The sequence below is a fragment of the Quercus robur genome, chromosome 3 (genome assembly GCF_932294415.1).
Source record: "Quercus robur chromosome 3, dhQueRobu3.1, whole genome shotgun sequence".
NCBI lineage: Eukaryota > Viridiplantae > Streptophyta > Magnoliopsida > Fagales > Fagaceae > Quercus > Quercus robur.
The window spans coordinates 39,340,958-39,354,114 of NC_065536.1; the positions used below are offsets into that span (position 1 = coordinate 39,340,958).

The following is a 13,157-nucleotide window of genomic DNA, read 5'->3' on the forward strand; positions in this document are numbered from 1 at the left end:
ACAAATATTTACAAGGGGGAGAGGATTCAAACCTTAAATGTTTTCATTAAAAATATCAACCATTTGAGCTATAAGACTTTTTGGCAACAATTTTACTTTTTATTTACTTTAAAACCTTAAAACACTATGTCACGTAAGGATTTAAGGTCTTACAATATTTCAATGTCATATTTTAATATAAAAATTTTATTAAATTTAAATTTTATTTTATATTTAAACCCTCTATTAAAATCTAGGTACATCATATTTTCTTTATATAGTAGAATACAAAGTTCTATTTACAGACATAATTATATAAATGCATAATCCTAGAATTTTTTAGTTCAATATACAAATACAATCATAATAAATACCTATTAATTATATATATATATATATATATATAGTAAAAATAATAAAAGAGGATTATAAATATTAAGACAAAACTTAAGTATAATACTTGGATGTTGTAAGGTCACAATTTGGCTCCCAAGCCCAAAGGATGGATGAACTTAGGCCCAAAGAACCTAATACAATAAATTTGTAGAGAGTGAATTGAAAAACTAGACTTTAATGAGTCGGTCAACAATTAAAGTAGATCTAGATGACAAAAAAATAAAGATAAACTGGTTTAAACTAAAGGAAATCGTCCTCGACACAATCCGAGGAGATCAATTCTTATATATTTCTTCTCAAGTTTGATTACAAGTTCAATTCTTAATTGCTATAGTGTTTCTCTCTCAATTTCTCAATCTCCTCTCTTTAGGGTGTTCTTTCTGTTTTATACTTTCTTCCTTCTTTCCTCTTTACCCTCCACGTGTAGAGCAGATTGCTGGTATTGACCCTTGTTCCATCAGCACCTTCCTGAAGTTTCTGGTAGTAACTGTAAGATTGAAAATTATTGTTCAGGTATCACCTCCACATTAATGCGGCTAGTTGGTTAGGTACAGAGCATTAAAAGCGATGGTAGCAACTTTCTCTTTAGATATTTTAGGACTTCCCTCTATTCTGTACTTCTGTGATGCTTATCCATATCAATAGAATCTTCTGGAATGCTGCCCTAGATGGTAGACCACCACCTCGGATCTCGGCTCTGATTAGTCGAGGAGGCATTCATCCTCAAACCGTTCTTATGGACCCTTATAATCAAAATTAACTTACTCACTTACTAGCACGGACTCCTCTTATAATGTTCACCCTTCCTCGAACTACTTCATATCCTCGAATTGAGCCTTAGGCCTAACATATTCTACTAAACCTAACATCCCTATAGATGTTATTCTTTAAATTCCCCTCTTTAAATTTTTAAAGGGGAGCCTAAGAAACACCTAAATACTATACCTAAATTTTGCCCATTATATTATATTAAGTTTTTTCATGCACCACATAGGTTACTAAACTATATATAAAAATGAAAGGCGCATGACTTACGATTGACCTCATAAATTTTTGTCACATTAACTAAGACCTCACAATTTTCCATTTCATTTATTTCATGTATCTAATTAAGTTTAAATTATATAAAGATTCCTTATAAAACCTCATATCTACATCATTTGTTAGAATTTTATCAAACATAATCTTAGGGTCTGCTTGGGATACACTTATTTTGCTGAAATTGAAAACTTTTTTGCTGAAAGTACTGTAGATAAAGGTAAAAGTTAGTTAAAATAGTATAATGAAACCCATGAATAGTACCAAAAAATGCAATGGAATCCATGAATAGTAACAAAAATAAACTAAATAGTAAAATAAGTTGACAAAAATAATCTTGCCAAACAGATACTTAATAAATACCTATTAATAATTATCATAATTAAAATTACATATTTAGAATATCATATATTGAACTCTCCTGTGTATTGCACAGGTTACTAACTAGTGTTAAATTTCTAATGCTTGTATTACACAAAATGAGTTTACAAATCTATATTGACCTACTCTATGCTGAAAAAGAAAATTCTAATGCAAAGGTATGGATAACCAAAATGGACCTCAAGCACTGAACCCAGTGAGTCAGTGACAATTATGTCATAAATGTCTTTAAAAAGAACAACCAAAATCTTGGCATAGCTGCATCATTCTGGAATTGACAGCTTGAAGGCAAGAGGAAGGTCAAAACGATCAGAAGAGAACATGCAGGTACAAAACCAGCAAACATAATCAGCTACAAAATCTTTGGTAAAGATACAAGAAAGCATAGGGAAAAAAAGTCTCAAGAATGATGGGTGAACCTGGGAAGAATAAGCCCAAAAACACTCGCAAAGTTCAAGCTTCTTTCCTAGTTATCCTGTAATTGACAAAGAAAAACATATACAAAGGTCATACTCATGTAAAGAAACTACAGGGAAAAATCCGAAATTTTAATACTGCAGTATACATTAAATTGCACTACAATAAATTACAGTTAAATTGCTAATTACGTGTAAATGTTTGTTTTTATGAAAATAAAGATTCAACGTAGTTGAACATACTTTGGGTTCATTTACAAGAAACCAAAGGAATATTGGAGATAACAAATACTAGGGTCTGCGTTAGTATATTACATCCTAAATAAAATAGGCAGCTGGAGTTCACTAAAACCTTTTTTTGGACTAATAGATGTGTCAGCCACCAAATAAAAATGTAGACAACAAAAATTATACAAACATTTCATATCACAGTAGTAAAGGTTACATAAATTTCAATATAATTTGAACAAGTAGGTTTAAATATGCTCAATTTGGTAAAGTCAGAACTGACTTTAAAACCAAAAAACCTGCATCCAATCTAAACCTGATTTGAACCAAGATGTGAAATTTTACAGATTTTTGAATGACAGTCTCACCTGAAGCAATAAATTCCCAACGCAGTTGTGATTTCATGAACGACAGATGTTGCGAAGTGCAAATACAGTACCACTGAGTTCAGTAAAAGAGGATGTCAGGCACAGGAGAAAGATCACAAAATCACAGTATTACATCTCTAATCAATAGTAAAAGCTAGACCAATATTTTGCAAAGTAGACACGGCAGCAGCAAATGCCTAAATATGCCCCCACACCACCACCCCCCCCCCCCCCCCCCCCAAAAAAAAAAAAAAAAACTAAGCTCAACAAGAAGGCCTATTTCAAAAAAAAAAAAAAAAACAAAAACAAAACAAAACAAAAAGGTGAGAGTCACCATACCTGAGAATGCACAGTAAAGAAGAAGGACCAACCTCTCATCAACTAAAGGAACTCTGCTACAAAAGATCAAAAGAGGTTCATGAGTGAAATAGAACCAGAAGCATTGAGAATAGAATGGTAAGTCCATTTTTAGCACACAAAAATCAAATTACAACATACCCATCATTCAGTCTGGCTGTGAGTGCATTTGCAATGGCAAAAGGTAGATACAGTAGTGACTGCACAAAATAATAAAGATTGTGAATTACTTTCTTTTTTTTCTTTTTCTTTTTTTGGGGGGGTGGGGGGTGGGGGCGGGGTTGAGTGGTGGTAGTAATTCACAATGGAGTTTAGACACACATCACCCACCATCCCATACCTAAGAAGGGAAATAGCAACAGCATGACATGAGACACAGCAACAGCAATTCTTAAAAAATTAGGACACAACTTGAAGGGAAACAACAATTAATTAATTATTTATATTTTATATACTTTTGGGCATATATTACGTTTATTATAGGTTTTAAAATATATAACAACCATTAAAATGCTAACAAATGATACGACTAACTAACCTTAAACAATAGTCTTAATAATAAATGATAATCACATAACTATATAAGTTTATAGCCACTAAACAGCAAATGTATACAATAAACATCTAACTAATAACCAAAAATTTTACCTATCAAAAAAATAATAACCACCAAAAATTTAAATTTTTATAAACATTAAAAAAAGAAAAGTGTTCAAAACCCATTGCCATTGCAATACAACTCTAGATTTTCTTTTTTTTTAAAGAGCAGCTGACTGTTGCGGCAAAGCTTATAGAAATCAGATCGATGTGCCAGATGCATTGCCAATCTGATAGTGAGGATTATTGAAGAGGTGCAAACGGGCTGTTTGGTTGCCGAGCTGATCATGAGAAAGCATATCGATGGCCAATGGTGCAACGCATAGTGAGAGAGAGAAATTTGTTTCAAAGTCATGTAGTCTATGACTCTATGAATCTACTGTCGTTATTGTGCCAAGAAAGCAAATCAATGACTTTTTTCTTTTTCTTTTTTTAAATTCTTTTAGGTTCAGCCGTGTCGTGATTGTGTCCCCTCCGTGAACTAAACAAATAATAATAATAACTTTTTGGGCTGGTTGCCCCACAGACATGCATGCAGCAATATTTGAGGTGTGCCTATGTACATGCAGCCCTTTTTGCTGTGTCCGTGCTTCCTAACCCCATACTCATGGGAGATGCCCCATGCCACTGGCATATAACTCAGTGGCTATATAAATCGCAACATCATTAACTAGTTCAAAAGAAACTTCAAATAACATGACAGAAACTGACAAGCCCCTTTAATTTCTCAAATTTCTAGTTTCCAGCAGTTCACACTGGACAAAGTAGCCACACTTCTTTTTTTTATTACCGAGGAACCTTTCTACATAAGAGACCTTTGGACTCGCCGTTAGCTAATAAAACTTATGGGAACTAACCCCTCTCGCTAGAACCAATTGTCAGGTATCCAGGAGCATTCTAAGAAGCCACATTTATCTCATGTCAAGTTCTCAAGCAATAAAGCTGACTGATAGAATAACAATTACGCAAATTTAATAACTAGTAGAGCCGTACAAATTTCCTTGTTTTGATTTTCCATAAAAATGGGACCTTATGTGTAAACACTGAAATGTAAAGGTAATCCCAACTTAGCTTTGAATCAAATATCTAGCAAACAAGCAAACTATTTTGATAAGCATCATGTTATTAAGAGGGAATTACTCCTGTACACAGAATAATACAGCTCTAGCAAACAAGGTAAACCATAGACCAAGAAAATCAGGTTTTCACTTAATGGGCTAGCAAACAAGCAAACATTATGGTGAAGCCTTTTTTTTTTTTTTGGTGTGGCTAATAAGGGTATCCAGAGCTCTTTAAACACTACTATTCCCACAGTGTATATAGCCCCCCTATCACACACCACATAATTACAAGGATAAGTCTATTAAGGTGGCCCCAAATTGCTAGGTAGAGGTTTCAAACACGATCTCATGGATCTCATGAGACCTTAGAAACTGGTAGGCCAACCCTTTGGAGTTGGTGAAGCCGTCAATAAAATCAATTAGAAATTAATCTATTAATTACTACCTGAACGCACAGGTATTCTCACTTAAGTATTCAAACATATCACCAAAATCACTTGCAGTCCCATTCTGTCCATAGTACTCCCCTGAGATCTTGTTGTTTGTTTCGTTTACCCAAAGCCCCCTCCACCGAATTTCATGAAGACCTTTTTGCTTTCAATGCATTGAATGACCAGTCAAATAAATTATTTTTCATTTTTTAATAAATATGGTGCAATGCCAAGTTCCTTCCATCATAAGTGAAAGTTTTAGATCACGGGTTTAAGTACAAAAATCAACCTCTTCAATAAAAATCTAAAGTTTCCTACCAATCACCTCTCCTAAACACAAAAGTGAGAGTTTTGTGCACTGTGTATGACATTTTATTATTATTATTATTAGGCGTAAATGCACTTTTAGTCCCTACATTTTATTTTTACCACTTTTAGTCCCTAAACTAATTAACACCTGACATTTAGGTTCTTTCCGTCACTCAACTAATGGCAAAAGCTGACGTGGCTGAAGGTGGAATAAAAAAATAATATAATCACACACATTAATTAATTAAATTAAAAAAACATTAAAATAAATAAAAAAATTAATTTATCAATTTAAAAAAAACAACAGCAGAATTAAAATTCAAAAAATATATAAATTTAGATATGAGTTCATCTTCAACAATAACACAATGAACACAAATCCAGATTTAAATATAACAACACACCCAAATTTTCTAGCATTTTCTTGCCATTTCTTGTCAACCAAACACAAAAACACACACAAACCGTGGCAACCAATGGACTCAAGGTAGTGAAGAACTCCATCCTTGAACTTAGATTGGTTTTAAGGAAAATTAAGATACTCTAATACATTTTCTTGGCAACCAAACAAATTTTTCAGTTTCACCAAAAAAAAAATTCCAGATCTGACAACCAACCAAATTTTTGATGTCAATCCTAAGATCTAAACATTTTTCACAAACCCATCAAATCCCCTTATACACAAACCCAACAAATTCTCTATCACAAACCCAAAAACTTCCTTTCACAAACCCATATTATCCCTTTTCAAATTTATCAAAAATCCAAAACAAATACAGCAAACTCAACCCAAATAAAGAGAGAGAGATGAGAAAGTGAGGAGGGAAAGGGGTTTCCGATCTAACTGGAAAGCCATGCAATGGCGCCAGCGTCGGCGACCTACCACCTCACCACACTCCTCAATCTCACCCTCACACTCACGCCCACTCTCACCACCAACACTAGTAAATGATTCTCGGCGATAACAGTGTCGGGGATGAGGACCATGAAGTCGAAGTTGAAGTCAAGGCAAGCCGAGATATGGGTCCAAGACGAGAGCTGAGACGTGGGTTCAAGCCAAAGTCAAACAAGCACTTGTGGGAGTAGATTTCCTTGGAGATGAGAGAAGTGGAGGAACTTGCTTAAAGAGTTCAAGAAAGCTAAGCACCAAGATAGAGGGAGAAAGAGGAAAAAGAGGAAGAAAGAAAGAAGACTAAAGAAGGAAAGGAAGGCGGAGAAACTGAGAGAAAGATCTAGGGAAGAAGAAGAAAAAGAAATTAGGCACAAACATAACAGATCTAAGTTCCACCATTTTTTTGTTCTTAATTATGTTTTTTATAATTTTTAAAATTGATAAATTTATTTTTTAAGGTTAGCTGCTGATGTGGAAGCTGACGTAGATGCTGATGTAGCATTTTTTAATATTATTTTAATGGACACGTCAGCATTTACTATGCCAACAGTGCACTCCGTTTGCCACGTCAGCTTTTGTAGTTAGTTGAGTGACGGAAATGACCTAAATATCAAGTGTTAATTGGTTTAGGGACTAAAAGTGGTAAAAATAAAATGTAGGAACCAAAATGGAAAAAGTGCAAAATGTAGGGACTAAAAGTGCATTTACACATTATTATTATTATTTAATAACCCTTCCAATTTTCCATGTACTCTTTTTCAAGTGACCAGACTCAATTGCTTTTAATTGTTTTCATTTTAGGCTTACTCTCAAATTTTGAGTGGTTCTCAAACCAGTTATGGTGGAAAGAAACAGATAGGCAAGATATACAAACAACACAGCCAAAAAAATAAGCCATAACGATAACCAAATTCTAAATTACCAACTAAATTCAAAGTCGTTTGGTATGAGATAGCAACATACCATGCACATATTGGTTTTCAAGCCCTTTGGTTCATCGCACAAGTGAGCGAGGATCATCCTTCCCTGCCAAAACAGATGTAATTCAAAAAATAAGAAATCTTATCCAGCAAAAAGTAGCTATAAAGAAGGATAAAGCAAACACTAGGCAGACATTAGAACAATGTTAGAAAATAAATGAATATGTTTGTGTGTGAATTATTTATTTATACTATTTTTTTTTACAAGACATCGCATGCTGGGACTTCTAGAGGAAAATCTACAAAACAGCCCAAAACACAAGCCAGAGAAACATCTTACTAGGTTAACAACCATGATCTTTGTTAAAGGTATTAAGTTTATGTTGATGTAAAGCTGGGAAGCATAGACACGAAAAAATGCCTACCGTGTCTGTGTCATATGGGTAGTCGGGTACGGGATAAGGAATACTCCTGGGACACAGCTGCACGTGTGTCCCAGCCGTTTTTAAAAAAAATATTCGGATATGGCAGGGACACGGCTCAGATACGTTTGGGATATAGTCGGGACACGGGCTAGCAAAAAATGAGAAGAAAAAAAAAATTCATGCCTGAAACTGTTCGTTTTGAAGGCAGAACCGCATAACTTAAAAACAAAACCTAAAATCTCTCTCTCGATCCCTCTCCTGTGCTTTCGTCATGGGGCTTCAATGCCATTGCCTTTACTTTTGCCGTTGGACTTTTCTCACTCTCTGTCCAACGGCTAGAGTGGCAGAAGAATAGAAGCCCCACGACGAAAGCAAAGGCAACAGCAGTGAAGCCCCACTGCGACGGCCGACAGTAGTCACGGTACTTTTCTCATTTCCATCGCTCTCTCTACCCCTCTTTCTAATTTTATTGCTCGATCCAATCTCTCTCTCTGGCTCACTCTCTCTTTCTGTCGCTCTCTCTTTGGCTAATTTAGTTGATGCTCGATCACAATTGGAAAAAAAAAAAAAAAAAGTTGGAAGGTTGGTTACTGTATTTCACTTTATTGTCTACTATTACTCATAAATTGATAAATGTTTACTATTATATGAAAAAAAAATGCTTAACAATATATAGAAAATATTTTTTTTTGATAAGTAATAAGATATATTGATAAAAAGGGGACACCCTAGTGCACAGGGAGTGAACAAGGGAAAAGAAATCAAATACAAAAATTGCAAGAGTCTAGGAAATCAATAAAAGAGGGGAAAGATTTATCTTGCAAAGCAAACAACCAATCCCTTAAAGTTCTAAAAAAGAGAAGCTTGAGGTCTGGAATAGATTTCTCAGTATCTTCAAAACATCTACTATTCCTCTCCGTCCAAAGACACCACAATAAGCAATGAGGAATGATGGACCAAATATAACCATTTCGATGACGACCAAAGCTGCCTTGCCAACACCATAACAGCCCCAGAACAGTGTGCGGCATAACCCAAGAAACTCCAAAAAGGCCCAAAACCATAGACCATAGATCCGAAGCAAAAGGACAATGAAGAAATAGATGGTCAACCGATTCACCATTTCTCTTACACATGTAGCACCAATCCAAAATCCACACCTTCCTTTTACGTAAATTATCAATCGTCAAGCATTTCCCTAAAGCAGCAGTCCAAACAAAGAAAGCTACTCTAGAGGGAATCTTCTGCTTCCAAATACTTTTCCAAGGAAACCCAAAGAAAGCGATGCCAGCTAAAATTCTATAATAATCACTAAGCAAGAAACCCTTAACTTTGCTAGGAATCCAACACATTTTATCCTCACCTCGCCCCCTTATATGCGAACCATAAATAGTTACCATGAAGTCGGACATAGCCTCTAGATCCCGAGCATGCACACTCCTAATGAATCTCACATCCCAAAAGAGGACACCATTAGTGGACCTCATAAGCTCAGCCACTATTCGTGTCCTACTTTTTAAAAAATTTCTGTGTTGTCGTACCGTATCCATACCCGTACCCGTATTTGTGCATGTGCTTCCTAGATGTAAATACCTAAGAGGCTTGGTTATGTTGTAAGCCCATGTACGGTTAACCCTAGCTTCTAGTCTCTATATATACCTATTTAAGCGTTCACGGTAATAATTGACTTGATTATACAGAAAAGATATAGCCACTAGGACTTTATCTTGTGGACATAGGCCGTTAGGCTAAACCATGTAATTCCTATTGTTCTTCTCTCTTTCTTACTTCCGCTTCTCTATATTATTTTATTCTTGTCTTGAACATGGTATTAGAGCCATTTTCCTGTGGCTGATTGCTTTTCCTCTTTCACAATTTCTATCATCTTGTTTCACCCACCAAACAGATCGACACAACACCTATCTCATTGTTTTTGTTCTCAATTGTTAGTGGTTTGCTTGTGCAACCTTCAAATCTAACTTTGTAGGTTGTTCACAGTGGATGCTATTGTTATTGGTTGTTCTCAATGGCTGTTGTTGTTGTTGTTGTTGTCTTGTTGTCTCATTGTTGTTTTGGTGGTTGTCACAGTGGCTGTCATTGTTAGGGGTGTCCACCCACACGCCAGACCCGACCCGACCCACCCGCAACTGATCAGAGAGCTTCGATGGTTGACAGCGGGTTTTAGACTTCATAAACCAACTCCAGCAGGTAGGCTGCCAAGTTCTCTTCTCTAATCGATTCACCCAACCCGACTATAAAACCCAGAAAAATCCGGCAACTCCAATAATTTTCTGGTGATTATTTGGTGAAAATTCATTAGATCCACCTAGATTTCCGCCGGATCTAGCAAGATCTCACCGAATCAAATGAGATCTCCAACAGATCTGGCAAGATTTTGCCAAATCTGGAATGTTTTGGGCAATTTGACCGAACCGACCACCACCCAACGCGTATCCAACCACTCTAATCCTACTCCTTAACAGTCAGTGGCGAGTCTAAAAGTCCTCCACCCGATTTGGTTGGGTAGGTCATGGGTTAGGCACAAACCCAACCCGGACCGACCTGTGGACACCCCTAGTCATTGTCGTTGCGGATCCAACCTGAATTCATATTCAACCCAAGATCCATATCTAACCCACAACCTATCTTGCCAAATCTCAACAGTTGGCCTTTATTTTTTGTTGTTCTCAGTGGAAGATCAATGGTGGTTTCTAACCATCATCCACCAATTATTGTTTGTTTTTGTTGTTCTTGGCATTTATCGGTGGCTTTTTGTTGTTGGGTGGTTTTCAGAATATTCTGGCGAGTCTTGTCAGATCTAGTACTTCTCAGTCGGTTTCGGCTTACCCCGGTGGTTTTCAGATCATGGAGGTTGCTTGCCAAAGCTTGCAATGGCTTCTCCTCGATCTCTTGGTAGTTTCCAGTGGTCCTAGGGTATTTTTTTCTCAATGGTTCTTGGTTGTTATCGCCAGAGTTGTTGGTTACTAACGCAGTGGTCACCAGCATGTTCTAGAGCCTCTAGTGTTGGTTGTTGGTTAAAGTAGACAAGGAAGTCCCATGTTTGCCTATTTGATTAATTTTGATTGTTTAGGTATAGATTTTGGTTGTCCTTTATCCATGATAAGGATAACCTAACAACCTATAAACCTCTGTTTGGTTACCCATTTGGTATTGAAGAACTTCCACTGGCTCATGCAAGTATCTTGGTTGGTTCAGCTTCAATTTCGGCCGGTTCCCTCAAGTTTTGGCTGGTTCATATCATTTTTCAGCCTTTTCAAGCAAGTTGGCACTATTTTGAAGTTGTTTAGAGTTTATGTGTTACAAGCTGGAACTATATGACTATATGCTCTAGCTTGAGGAGGAGCGTTAAAGGTATTGAGCTTTGAAGCACGGGTGCGTTTCGGGACTCGGGTGCGGGTGCGGGTGCGGGACTCGGCAATTTTTGAAAAAGTAGGGTGCGGGTGCGGCGGGACTCGGCGATTAAAAAATTATTAAAAATATTTTTATTTATATTTTCTATATATTTTTACTATTAAAATATTCTTAAAAAACACATTAATATACTTGATTCACAAAACAAAGAAAGAATAAGGCAAGAAACGCATCTGAGGTTAGAATTTCGGCCTCTCCGGCGATTTTCACGACCGATTTCGGCCTGTTTCGGCCGATTCCGGCCTGTTTCGGCCGTATCGGTCGCCGGCCGATATTGACCGATATGGCCGATACGGCCAATACAGACCGAGTCGGCCCGATTTGGGCCGCGTCGGCCCGATTCGGGGCTGCCACATGGCGGGACGCGGCACGGACGCGCGGTCTGCGGCATCCCTCCCGCGTCGCCGCGTCCCGCCGCGTCGGACGCGGGTGCGCTGGGCTGGATGCCGCGTCCGTGCATCCCAGGTATTGAGTTTATGTTAAGGAAATGGCCCAAGAGGCCCTAGTTATGTTGTAAGCCCATGTAGGGCTAACCCAAACTTCTAGTCTCTATATATAACCTGTTAAGGGTTCATGGTAACATTTGACTTGATTATACAATAAAAATGTAGCCGCTTGGGCTTTAGTTGAACCACATTATTCCTTGTGTTCTTCTCTCTTTTTTGCTTCCGCTTCTCTATATTGTTTTTATTCTCATCTTTAACAACTGTAAACTGAAACTAATTACGGCACCCTGCAGAGTTATTTATGCACCATTAGGGTTCTACAAATTTTTTGACAAAAGACAAGCTCTTTCTACAGTTTATTACCAAAAATTTAGCATGAAATAGGTAAAAGGTTAACCGTCACATATCATGCTACCAGAGCAGTTCTGTAAGGAATTTATTTCACACCAATAATAAAACACCATATATCTTGAGCAAGTCAACCCGTAGACCTTTGGGGATCTATACAACTGATTATTGAACCAAAGCAACTAAAGAAATACATGCAATTACATGGACAACAAACTATCAATTTGCAAATTAAGCAGTATCAGCAGCCAGCCTGGAAAAAATTAATCTAGAAAGTTGCACTAAAACTAAAAACTAATATTGGCATGTAAAGGCTAACAAAATTACCTATTGCCCTACTAAGAAACTTAAATCATTATATTTCTAGCAAAATACTGCACAAGATGGAACATGTTCTTGATGCAGCATCAATTCTTAGTTGTTTTGGAATCTAAATTGCTGCTTTCATATGATCATGTGCCACCCATAGCTACCTACACAAATATGATTAACATGGCAAATACAGAAATCAAGTTGCACCATGATTTAGCTACTACCATAACCACAAAACCTCAACCACCATATATCAAAGCAGGATTATCTTAGATCCACTGAGCTTTCAAAAGGCAATCAACAAGAATTGTTAAATTTACAAAAAGCTCAAATCTGCCACTTCTTTGATTGGAGGCCTACGCCCTATGGTAAATGGTTTAAATTTTAGATTGCTAAACCAAAGAATTGGCTACAAAGACCCTTCAAAAAGGCGGATGTGTTAAATGCTCTAAAGGATTTGAATGAAGATTAAGGCTTAGGTCTAGATGATTTTATAATGGCTTGCTTTTAACACTATTGGAGGATCATGGAGGGGATTGTTAAAACAATTTTCCATGAATTTCACTAGTCTGGTATGTTTGAAAGCCTCTTAATGCTAGTTTATAACTCTAGGGCCAAAAAGGCAGGAACTTTAACTGTGAAAGACTTTCAGTCTATTAGTTTGGTGAGCAGTGCATATGAATTATTAGCTAGTCTTAGCTAATAAATTGAAACTTGTGATAGGAGATTTTGTATAAGATATTCAAAGTGCACTTCTTGCTGGAAGTGGAAGAAAGTGGTAGCCAGGCATGATTTATAAGCTAGATATGAAGAAGGTTTAT

The 13,157-nt window shown here is 36.7% G+C and overlaps 1 protein-coding gene across 1 annotated transcript in view; it reads right to left on the reverse strand.

Annotated features, from left to right (window-relative positions):
- Positions 1 to 1,750: 1,750 nt before the first annotated feature.
- Positions 1,751 to 13,157, reverse strand: part of LOC126717985 (choline/ethanolaminephosphotransferase 1) — a 34,342-nt gene continuing 22,935 nt past the window's right edge. Inside the window, exons 15-20 of the mRNA XM_050420006.1 lie at positions 7,417 to 7,479; positions 3,305 to 3,363; positions 3,146 to 3,198; positions 2,807 to 2,879; positions 2,214 to 2,269; positions 1,751 to 2,062 (exon numbers count right to left, since the gene is read on the reverse strand). Of these exons, the coding sequence (XP_050275963.1) occupies positions 2,248 to 2,269; positions 2,807 to 2,879; positions 3,146 to 3,198; positions 3,305 to 3,363; positions 7,417 to 7,479 (270 nt within the window). The 3' untranslated portion in view covers positions 1,751 to 2,062; positions 2,214 to 2,247. The remainder of the gene's footprint in view (positions 2,063 to 2,213; positions 2,270 to 2,806; positions 2,880 to 3,145; positions 3,199 to 3,304; positions 3,364 to 7,416; positions 7,480 to 13,157) is intronic.